Here is a 12705-nt window from a genome sequence, read left to right as displayed (position 1 = left end):
GCTGCACTTTTGAGACGACAGTTACGAAGTTTGTCCAGACGAGTAGCACAAATACTCTTCCCTTCTAGGAGCTAACACAGGTACAAAAGTGATTCTTCAACTTGATGACCTACTGTTAGCACTGACAAACACTTCATGAAAACCTCAGAACCATCTTCTGTCCCCCAAGAACATCCTATACCGCACCGAGTTCTTGCTTCATGCCTAAATGTTCAGTTAGCAAATGCTATTTTTAAGAATCCAACATAAACAAAAGACAACCTACCTTCAATACATATCAAGTCATCACATATAGCCTGAAGCATATCTTGTCTCCACTAAACTTTCTAAAAAGTGTTTACAGGTACAGTTTTAGCTCAAGTTATTAATTAAGTCCCACTTTGTGTAGAACTTAAAAAGCAATGCAGGGGTAGCAACGCCTGAACAACAAGGCTCAAATGGAATCTCAGAATCATTCTCGGAAGCTGATGAGAACAGAGGAGTATGGTGTGGGAACAGGATACAGGGGATTCCTTCAAAATTCACAGTAAAAATTTAACATTTTGTGAAACAGGTCTAAAAAAAAAAAAAAAAATGTCATACACCAAAGACCTCACAGTCCCACTAACTCTGGAGCATTTTGACTCTAACTACAACACTTGGGAGGTATCATACTTACTTCTATATGTTCTTTACAGTATTCCAAACCAATGTCACTAAGTATTTTTTTCACAGTTTTCCGGGCCTTTCTTAAACTGCCAAGGTTGTTGACAGGAAGTTGGAACATAGTTTCTATTGAAAAAGAAAGTAAGAGAAAAGGTTTAAGTCAAATGTGTTTTGTCTGATAAAGCGCTGCACTTTCAATTATTAGTAATTTTCTGTCTCATTTTACCCATATAACTCAGTATCAGAGCTGTACCATTACCTAAGAAACTACCACATTTTCTGTCTGATTTGTTCTTAAATGAGGCTGGCCATAAAGCTAGATATTGACAAACTTAAGACAGCACTTAAAAAAACAACAACTGATGTAACAACTATTGCAGGAGTAATCAGCTGCATCTGGAAATAACTTTTTTTTTTTTTGAAGTGTTTGTATTTACATGAAATTTACCCCCTATGCTGACATACTTAAAAACTCAATTTATCTTTTGTGCATTATGTATCCTAACTGATTTGAGAATTGGTAAGTTGAGCTTCCAAGGTTTGTGTCAGTCTTGTAATAGATTTAATAGTATCTCTTCAGTGAGAAAGATGCTTTTTGCATTCAACTGTAGGTAGGATAAGAAATTAATACTGTTTCCTCCATTTACTGTATTTATAGCTTTAAATGGCTGACAAGCTGTTTAGCATACATTCTTCTTTTATTAAGATGGGACCTGAAAGCTTGGTTAGAGCCCTTCAGAGATATAAATCGCTGGAAAAAGTACAAGAGATGGCTTAACACCTCTAAGCGTAGCTGGATATTTTCAGCCTACAAGACAATCCTCCCTGTCAGCTCCCCACACAGAGATAGCTAATTCCAGTTAAACTAACTGTTAATGACTGGGGCTGTCCAGCTAAAAGAAAGACTAAAATTTTAAGATATGTGGATTCCCAGATTCAACCATTACCACTAAGATTTCTTCCAAACACTAATAACTAGTCTTATTTTGTGTATACAGGAGTTCTCAGGCTGCGTGCTGCTATCCTTACGGTAAGCGCTTGCTCAGCTATAGAACCATCATCAACAAGTCATCTACACTTTAAGAAGGTGCAAAATGGCAGAAACGTGAAAGTCCCTGACAATGTACAGTTATTTTGGAAGTGCGAGGGGGTGGAGCCAGCAATAAAAAGGTAGGCTTTTCTCAAAGAAAAGGGGAGGAAGCTTCTTAAATAGCAAGAAAGTGTCAGAATTGTTATCTTGTTCCCTAGGCTTTAATGGTCCAATGCCTGTTGCATAAAGAGTATCACCCCAGAGTATGAAAGCTGCATTTTTGATCATTAATATTTCTGTGAGCCAATTCAGAAATGTTGATTTGTTTGAACAATAAAAGGTTTGATTCATATCAACAAATTAATCCACTGTAACGCCAAAGACTACCTACATCAACTAAAAATGGACTCCTTTTTTTGCTAGAAGCTTGGAAGTATTTTTTAACACTTTCAAGCAGAAGCCTAGAATGCAGAGTTAACAGAAGTTTGCAGCCACTAAACATTTGAGTTAGACAAAAATTCTCCCCTTTTATCATGAGATCAAGGGCAATTGCTAAGCCACTAAGAGCTTACTAAGAAACTTTCTCAAAGTACAAAGGATATGGGCTGTGACTACAACAACTGAGTGTCTGTGATCAAAACCAACCCTTCTATATGCCCTATCTTGCATACTCCTTAAAGTATTACTTGTCTGTTTACACGCTAGCCTTTTCATTTTCATACTCCTACCAACTTTTACTAGGTAATGCTTTAAGACAGTCACTAACAACTTACTATTCCATGATTCCCACCAACAACACTGTTTAGTTTCAGAAATAAACAAAACTGAAAAGTTCTGCATGTAACAGTGCTAATACAGACCACCTCCATCAGTTTCACAATCTACGAGTAGTGCTGCTAGCACGTGTTGCTAGGCTCTAGTCTCTTCAAATTCAATGAATTCAGAAATAGCTCCTGGGTAAGAGCAGAAAGCTATTGTGACATTTAGGATTCATATCACAACTATAAATTAGAAACTAAGTGGAAACAGCTTAAGTTTAGATAAAGATCTACGGGAAAATTTTCAGAAGTACCAAAGCAACTCTGATCATTAAGGGTTTGGTACTTGTATCTGTCCACAGTCACGGATTACCAGAAAGCAGCAAATACATTTTAACACCCCTATATGAAAACTAGGAAACCAAAGGAAAAAAACCACGTTTAGACCTTGTCTGTAAATCTCAGGGTTTCCAAATTACTCAGTTATAGTATTTGCAATAATGAAGTTATTTAAACACATCATGCAAAGTGACTAATGATAGCAATTTTCAAACAACATAGGCCAGAAAAAAAGTATTTCAATGTTCTGTATTAATTTCCTCCAAGTAACACTTGTTAAGAGAATTTAGTATAATCAACATCTTGATTTCTTCACATACAAAACTCTAAATGCAAGTATATTGATTTACGTGACTGTAGAGGTGTTTCAGCTAACTCTAGTCTCAGTGAAAAGGATTAGAATTGGAAAAAATTTAGAATGAAGTTCATATGAAAAGTAGCTATGTTCTATATCTTATCTGGCACCTTTCATTTTAGGGAAACTCAAACCCACTTTAGAAAGATGAAGAATGAGCATTCTAGTGAAATACCTTATAGGTGGATTCACTTAAAAGTCTCATAATATGAACCCTAATCAAGCTGTGAAGAGCACTTCTAAAGGCATGCTTTGCCATCTCCGAGAAGGCAAGGATTAAACAGATCATGGCAGTAAACCACTCTCTCTCCACAGTTCCTCCCTCTAAAGCCTCTAATGACTTTGTATGGGAAATCATGAACCGCTCTTTTTTAATGCTGTATCCATTCTCATCTGTACTCTCGTATAATCAAATATTTCATCTGCAATTACAAACAATATCCAGGCCTAAGACGTTCTCCCTCTCTATGCAAGAGTGAATGTGATCGTTCAAGTACTTGGAGTGATTCATGTCATCCTTTCAGAATGCTACTCACTCCTGCCCAGTGAATTATTTTTAATCCTCATAAAGGACTAGGAAGTAAGGTTTGAATCTGAGTTTGTAGCTTCTTGTTACTTTGAAAACTGACTCAGGCAAATCGGTTATTTTATCAAAATCTGCATTCGAGCTTACAGTTCCTTTATCAGATTTTCTGATCAAATTCTGAATTTATCCACGCGTGCCCTTCCTCATTCTTATATTAAGAGCTATTTCTAAAGGTACACATTGAAGAGAAGTTTAACACTTTCAATGTACATAAGATTTTCTAACTCTGTACTGGGCATGACGCTTTGATTAAGTAACTACAGAACATGCCAGGTTCTGCCCTGCTTTTCTACCCGTCCTTGCCCATACTGTGGTATCAGTTTACTGGCTAAGCACCTCTGGGCAGAGACTATATCCTGTTATTTGTACTATTACTTAACATGCTTTTGGATGAAGTAAAATAAAAATAATACCATTTATGACAACATATAAGCACATAAATGGTGGAAAAGCTTTTGAAAATAGTAGTGGATATTTACCTTGCAAACAGGAATTTGTACTGAGAAACTGTTGTATTAAAAAAATTAAGACCACAAAGAGTACATTTACATATTTCACAGCAATATTATAATTAGTTTAGTTACTTCAACAAATAGAACTAAAATCTCCTTGACTAAAAATATTATTTGAAGGTTGCAATTTTTCTTCAATTGTAAAAACAACATCTAATATAGCTTAAAGTTGAGCCAGGTCCATTTTAAAGACATGAATAGTAATTGACAATATTTAACAACAGGGCTGAGGATCAGCAATGCCAATTTTGTGAATTATTAGTAACAAATTAGTTTAAAAGATGGTGAAGACTAACGGGAAAAAATGCTGTTGCCTAAGAATTTCAACTCCTAACCAGCCTATTGATTAATGCAAATGGTTTAGTAAAGTTGTGTCGTATTTGCAACTTCCAAGTAGTAGCATTTTCTCTATTTTTGATCTGTAGTTGAAATAGTAAGGGAAGTTTAACATTTCCAGATGGAAAAAGCAACTCCAACCTGCAGCTTTCTTCTCCTAGGCCAGTCACTACAAAATAGCTTTCAAAGCTGAGCCACTGTCACATTTTTCATGACTTAAACCAGATCTGACTTGTGTGATACTAGAACTGCATTAATAGGAAAACAAAAAATACCACATAGTGCACAGAGTGGATTTATATCCTTAAACACAGATCACAAATTGTAAAGAAAATATGCTTCCTTAAACATTCTATTCCCTCTCCTCCCTAAACAGACTTGGGAAGTATGACTCTGAACACTAAGTTACAATAAAGTAGCACAAGTTTGCTTTGAAAGCACAGCATAATCTTTTTTTTTTTTTTTTTAAGTCAAGAACATCCATTTATTAAAAGTTCTTGCTGCTGCAGTTCATAGAGCCAGAGTGAAAAATATTAATGTAGCCAAGAAATTAATCATGGCTCCACTAATTCCTTTCTCTAAAGGCAACTGAGTAAGTGTTGCTCTTGCTGTATTCCATTGGTTCAGTAGTGCTTTCAGTAGCTTCTTTGTAGCTACCTGTATGCTCAATTTTTTCATCAAAAATTATATGAAGCAGCATAGTCAAGTATGTTCAGAATTTGAATGAAAATTTTCAAGTGAACTTCAAATCCAAGGAGATAATGTCCTAGTAATTTTATTCCAGAATAACCCAAGTTCTTAATATCAACTGTAGAAACATCAGTGCCTGAAAACATTACATTTTAAATCTTCTAGCAAGCTGTGCTGTCTTCTTTAAAACCAAAGTCCCCACTTAAAGAATACCCTCATTTTGCTTGTAAAGAAACCATGTTTTTTTTCTCATGACAAAGCAAGAGTCAGTACAGAGTTTGTCTTTAGGCAATAATCACTTGTAAACTTGAAAGTCAGCCACAAGTCTCAAAATAACACTTATTAACAAATAGCTTATTTTAGTACAAACCACCACTAACAACTTCTTCACCAAAAGAATCAAATGCTTTCTCTTAATTACTGTGTCCAATATACCTAGACATGCCAAATATACCACGATATATATAAACCCAAGTGATAAAGAAAGCAAATTATTTAGGCCTGCCTGAAAACAAGATCTCTGTTCTATCTGCAGCATCTTCTTGCCTCTGCCCTTTCGCCTGCCTCACAGTCAAGTCTTAAAGACAAGAAATTATCAAGATCTTCCTATCACAACACATCATACTAGAGGATATAATTAGATCTTCGCATCTGAAAACTGAAGATCAATCTTAAGTTTGCAAATTCTGCTTGATAGCTGATCCAACTCACCTAATCTTAACTAAAAACTCATCCTTAAGCAAATACTGTTCATTTTATTTAGGAAGTTTCTTGACCATTTAATCATAATTAGTGGAGAGCCAGATACAGTCTGATATTTATTATGGTTTGTGACTACAAAAAGAGCTTTTAGCATCTCCATTCATTTCTACTTACAGCAAGTACCTCAAATTGTAATTGCAATATACACAACACACTGCTGGCACATCCTTGAACGTGGACATTGAAACAGTTGAGATTAAGCGTCTCAAATCATCATTTAGACATTAATGCTAGTCTTGAAATGAGGTATCCTTTACCTGACCAAAAGTTGATGTTTAAGAGAGGACACCTGGAACATCTCTTCTTCACTGTCGGGGCTTCTTCTTACTGCTCTGAAGCTTAGATCCAAGTAGTTATTTTAACAGAACACAATACTACGGAATGCAGCATCCAGTAGTGACAAAACCCACTACTGCTTTAATCTGGCACTGAAGCTATTGCTACATCCAGCATCCCCAACAGGGAAGGATGCCCATAATAAAGGGTCACAGATCAACTGATCCTTCTGTAAAATAGTTTAGTTTAATGCCGTTTCTCCTGTTTTTCTACTGAAATGCCAAAAAGTGAACAGTTTTAAATACTCTGCACTTCAGTGAAGACCAATAAAAGGCACAAGCCTTTTCACTAGGCACAAGCAGCTCAAGCTTTACACATCTATCAGTTACCAATTCCTGATGGTTAAAGAAGCGCTACTTACCTAATATTATAGGCTCAATACAGAACTTCTCTCTGAGATTTCAAAGTAGCTTTCAAAAGAAGCTCAGCATTATTATTTTTTTTTTTTTAAATAAAGGAGAAATTCATTTATCCTGACATGATACCATTCCATCAATGACAATTCCAGCCCAGGATTCTAGTTAGCAAGACATCCTATATTTCCATGTATTCTGTTTTATAGTAGCCAAGGCATAACTAATTTTTATTATTTTCCTGTATGGTTCTACTCTATCCTATTCATTCCTGCACAAGTCCTAGATATTTAATACATTATAGAACTTTTCTTTGTAAGGGAATGTGCATCTCTACACACATTCACAGAAAAATGTCAAGATGATCACATACATGTTCAGCAAAAATAATTCTACAGAGAAACCTGAGCATTTTTTATCCTCATTAAGTAACAGGAATAATGAGATCTGCCTCTAAGTCCACCAGTTATTTTGAAGTTCATGATTCAACAAACATAGTAAGAATTAAGTTTGTGTCTGCCCTTTTGTTTCCTACTTCTAGACTTGGGTCCCACCCACAAATACAGTGGGAAGCCCTTGTTCGTAAGTTGAATTACACATCAATCTACACTAAAGTGCTGGGTGGAGAGAATAAATGATTACTTAAAAACAAAACCAACAATGTCCTTACTAGAAATATCCAGGTAGTATCTTCAGGTGGCTAAGAAAATGGATTACTAACCTAGTTATAAGAAATTCTGAAAGATTAGACTGATTTAATAAGATCTCCCTCATCTTTAGTGTGCTTGTACACAAAATGTCTGACCCTACCAGTCATAAAACAACGGTAAAATAAGCAGACTAACTGTGTAAGAAATATTTGGAACCTTCTTTTGCTCTGTATTTATGCAGTACCTAGCATAAAAGTCTAGTCCACAGCCAGGTACTGATTCCTAGAATAATTCAGTAGCCGAATGTAAGCAGAAAAGACAAGCTATAAAAGAGCAAAATATCATTACTAAATTAGAAACACTGTACTTCAGTTTTCATTTCATAGTCACATTTTGGAGATGGCAAAGACCTATTTTAGACAAACTTCATGCAGTACTATTTCACTGCTATGGGTAACAGCCACTATGCAAAGCATGAACAAAAAGCTAAGACAAGTCTCCTAGCTAGTGCACAGGCGTTAACAAAAAGGCCTGAACGAAGTACTCTCAGATCTTCATCCAAAAATCTGAAGGGGGGGCAGGAGGGAAGGTTTTGTGAAAAAGCAAGGAGTATTTGCAAGGTAAGCAGAGGAGCAACAGTTAAGAGACTTCACAGAACTCAGTGTGTACATGGTATTGTGCTTGAGAGAACTGAAGCACTGTCTTTGGCTTTTAACAGGCTACAAGAGTCCCAGGGAGGAAGAATTTAATCTCAGGTGCAGTTCTGATGTGCATCTTATAACCTCAAAATTAGGGCATCAAATGACTACAAAGACTTCTGAAGCTTGAGAAATCTACAGGAACCAGCAGTTCAGTTCACTCAATAGAACTACGTCCTGAAATAGGAATGGGCCAGGACATAATATAGGCTGATTGACTTAAACTAATAATTATGTCCAAATTTTAGGAAGCAACTAAAACTGCAGGCCAAAAGAGGCAACAACATTGTGCCTCATTTGTTTAAAATCAAAGGCTTCTTCAGTGTTTTCAAAGAACTCAGGTTCACTGCTGTAATAAAAAAGGGATCTCACTTCAAGGTTAGTATTGCTTCACAGCAACAGGCTTTTTCTCTCTACTCAACCTTCTAACCTTGTTAGCCACAGTTGGTAAAAGAGAATACTAGTAGGTGAAAAAATTGTGTAACACCTTGAAATGCTCTCAGGAGCACCAGTGTGAACAATATTCAGGAAAAAACATAATTCAAGTGAACAGGAGGGACAAACCCATTACTAGAGAAAATTTCTGCTTAGTTTCAGGTACTTAACAAATATCCTAAGACACAGGAAATCAAGACTTCTGATTTTTATGGCATGACAAAAAAGCAGAAAGGAAACAAGGTCTGGCCCAAAAATTAACCACCGCACAGTCACAGAGAAGTTTCAAAAAACCCCAAATTCTTCAACATATCTCTTTTTTTAAAACAGATTTTAGCATTTAGATAGACTTGCGGTGACTTTCAACTCCAGACTACCTCTTCACCAACTTGCTACTCTTACTAGCACTTCAATTTCCAGATGGAAACAACTGCAGTCAGTATTCTAAAAACATCCAGAATGTGAAGTCTGACACATCCTCTTGTTATGTTACTCTAAGTGATCTTTAAACCACTTTTAGCATTTAATAAAAATAAACTATCCTCACTGTACCAGCTTCAAGCACTTCAACACGGTCATGTAGTTCAGCCCTTTAACGCATCAGTTACCAAGGGACTGGAACCACCTAGAAAACTGAGTCAAAAGATGAGTTAAAAAAAGATTACTGTGCAATTATTTGGAAAATTAATTCATGTAAAATACAATACTGCATGCCTGTTTTAGAGTTCTATATTGCAACAGTTAACATTTTCTTACGCTACATATTTTTCTCAGTGCAAACAGTCCTCCCTTATGAGGGACGTACTGATCTCATACACAACACACTGTATTCACAACTTGAGAACTATGACCTTACAGGAAGGTATGCACCCCAGAGAGAGCGGATAAGGAACACAAGAGGGAAAAACAGCAAAAAAAACGTATCAGTCAAATTATCAGAGGTGATAAAAAAAGAGAAAGCTTCCACCTGTCTTTAGACCCCAAAAGCTGTTTCTATTTTAGCATAACTAAAATCTTAATTCTCCAGTGGGTCTTTTGTATTTTGGACCTCATCAGAAGAGCCGCTTTGCAGCCTGCTACCTTTGATACCATCAGGTAACAGCTGTTAAGACTGTTCCAGCTCTGCCAACTTTATCTAGAACAATGAAATGGAGGATCTTGTAGTGTACAGCTTCAAAGCACCCACAAGGTAACAATGCTATTCTGATTCTGGGAAAGATGCATCAGTTTCAGAACAAGACAGCCTTTTTCTCTCAACTAAAATCTTCAGCAAATATTCCATATTACTATGCTAGTTTCATGTTTGAGCTGTTACAGTTCTAAGAAGCAGCAAGCGTAATATATTTCTAATGTCACAGTCTTGTTAGTAAAATGGTGGGTTTCATCCAGAAATAATTTAAAGACCTGAAGAAATAATATGGAGGAAAATCTTGCTGTGTAAAGGAACCCAGACAGCACCAGTCTAGGTTTTCTAGAAAACCTACTCTAGGTTTTCTTCTCTTTATGCTTAACTGAAAATTACACCATTTCCTTACTGCCACACTGGCAGCTTGTACCCTTAGGCAAGCCTTCCATGACCAGCAAGCACAGAATTGTAGGTGCCCCTAAACATTTCATTGAGGAAGATGTCTTCACTCAACAAGGTTTGTAAAGAGCATCACTGTGAAATGGCAAGTAAAATAACAGTTACAGAATCCCCTAAAGCTATAAACAAAAAACCCCTAGTCCCTAGTGCATTTTATTCTTATTCAGGCATCTCAAACCTGTACGAGTAGGCTAGGTATCCTAGTGCTCTTTACAATGGCCACTGATTCTTCTGAAGTACCTGTCCACTGGGGGAACCAAGACAGTGGAATACATGATTTTTTTTTTTAATACTTTCTTCTTTTTTTTTTGACATACAAGAAAAGTATGATGTCAACATTGCCAGTGATACTAGAGGAATAATTGGACAGTTAGTATCTGGCTATTCCATTTATTTCCTTTGGAAATTTTATGAACGTAGTTCTAAGTTTATCTTAGTTCACAGAGCTGAGAACAGTTAGAAGAGGCAGTCAATCAAAAAAAGGAAAACTACAAAATTAAACTTTCCTAGTGAGTATTGAGTGAAAATTAGGAATGAAGAAGAGAGAAAAAAGTTACAGAAATAAAAACGAGGCTCCTGGAAGCAGACTTTTTTTTTTTACATGCATTTATCAATTTTCTTGACATACAATTTATTTTACTAGCTGATGATTCCCAGGCCTACAATGAAAACCTCACAGGAACATAGGGGTAGAAAGCTGGTAACTCATTTTGAGAGCATTTTCCTCTCACGATGAAATACATAAAGTTACTCATAATAAGCAACATTTACCCCTCACCCTTCCCCTGTAAGTTTATTTTTTGTCTCAGTTGAAAGGATCAGCACTAAAAATAAAAGCTTTATGCACATTTAGTATGTTGACCATTTTGGTTTTGTTGAGTAATAAAATTACTCAGCCACATTCAGTACACAGCCACATAGGAGTTAGCAGTCTTATTAATTACACAACTCTTCTCTTTATTATTGTGGCTATGTCCTTCCAGGCTGCCTCATCATAACGATCAGTCAAAACAGAGGTGCCAAAACACTTTGGCGGGGGGCGGGGGGTTGGGAAGTGTAGATCTTTATTCCTGAAACAAACATATGTTAAATACAGAAAATCCAAAAGATGTGGACAACTGAATCCGTTTCTCATTTCCAGATAGCCAGTTCTTTACTACTGTTTAGAAGAGGCACTATTTCACCAAAGATTAAGTGTGACAGCCCCTTCCCCCAGTGTTTACTGTGAACACCCTGCAGGCAAAGAAGCCCTGTCTTCCACAGAAGGGCTGCAACATCCCCAGCTGTGAAGATGGGAGCAAACTACCATCATGTTTGTAAAGCACCACCCCTTTTACTCTCAGGGCTCACATTTCTAAATCGGAGTAGAAGGACTTCCAAAGGCCTAGAGACTCATCCAGTATAAATCCACTGCCAGTTCATAAGCCTACAACTAATGTTTTAGGGCTACTGCAAAAAAAAAAAAAAAAATTATAACTCCAGATTAAAAAGTCCTATATAACAGTTAATAAAAATGCAACTTTAGAAGGGGTCTTCCTACTGTAATGTAAACATCTGCTGTTTGTCAGTTTTTCAGATTTGATGCCAAGGTGTTGGCTGAATTTATCAAATCCAATGTGATGCCAACGGATTTGATGCCAACACCTTAGATCTAATGACACAGAAACGTGCATCTCTTGAACTGACTGCTTCTTAAAAGCACTCTGTGAAATCTACACTTCCATACGACTTTTGTCAAATAATTTACCTCGGAATAAAACTGGGGATGCAATTACAGCTATCTCTTGGGCACATCATTAAAAAGAATAAAATAAAACATCAGATTTACCTTCTCTTATGAGCACGTTTGGTTGACCCTTCCTTTCCTAATGCTGTCTTTTACACATATTATGAAGACTGAGAAAACCTGAACTTTTTGGTGATCTGAAACACAGTATTACCAACTGTACTGTTGAAGAAAGTATTAGGTGTGAGCATGTGTGCAAAACAATTTCATAAGCAACGTGTAAACCCAGCCTTTTCTATCCCATTGTGACTTTCTGAGTTTGTATACCTCTATACTCAGATCAATCTTGTCTTATTAAAATAATTAGCTCTGCAAGAACTACAATTCGTTAAAGCAGATTTCCTATAAATTTGAAACTAAAAGATACTAATATTTTCTGTTATTTCTGCACATGCTTATAAAATGGACCTGTTCTTACTCTCTCTTTTCCCCTCTCCCCCTCATCATCCCTCTGCTGCTTCAAAAGGTCCGTCCTTTCGTCGCTCTTTCCCCCGCTCCTCCTCATCCTTTCTTTGCTGGTTCTTGGCCTTCTTGGTCCTTACCTCGCTCATTTTCCCTCTTCTCATCTTCCCTGCGCCAATTCATAGCGTCCACATTCTTTCGTCGTTCTCTCTCATCCTGTCTCCACCGCTTCTTGATATCTTTGTCCTTAACTTGCTCATTTTCTCTCCTCTTCTCATCATCCCTGTGCCATTTTATTGTTTCTGCATTTTTCTGCGGCTCCACGCTTCTTTTGAGATAGTCTTGTCGCCTCCTCCTCTTTTTTAACATATCCCTTTCCCTGGCACGAGCCTGCTTTTCTTTCTGGGAAAGAAAAGCTTTACGGGGCATCATGAGCTGCTGCTGTAC

The 12705-nt window shown here is 36.7% G+C and overlaps 1 protein-coding gene across 12 annotated transcripts in view; it reads right to left on the bottom strand.

Annotated features, from left to right (window-relative positions):
• The window catches only part of ADNP (activity dependent neuroprotector homeobox), a 33100-nt gene that overhangs the window by 7064 nt on the left and 13331 nt on the right, over positions 1–12705 (bottom strand). For 10 of the 12 annotated variants that reach the window (XM_076351835.1, XM_076351845.1, XM_076351839.1 and 7 more), the window contains 2 exons: positions 12399–12705; positions 659–771 (listed from right to left, as the gene is read on the bottom strand). In XM_076351835.1, the coding sequence (XP_076207950.1) occupies positions 659–771; positions 12399–12705 (420 nt within the window). The remainder of the gene's footprint in view (positions 1–658; positions 772–12398) is intronic. The other 2 variants (XM_076351846.1, XM_076351847.1) reach the window with 1 other exon arrangement.

The sequence above is a fragment of the Aptenodytes patagonicus genome, chromosome 14 (genome assembly GCF_965638725.1).
Source record: "Aptenodytes patagonicus chromosome 14, bAptPat1.pri.cur, whole genome shotgun sequence".
NCBI classification, from domain to species: Eukaryota; Metazoa; Chordata; class Aves; order Sphenisciformes; family Spheniscidae; genus Aptenodytes; species Aptenodytes patagonicus.
Note: the sequence above shows the minus strand (reverse complement) of the source record. Positions and strands in the feature narration are given on the sequence as shown.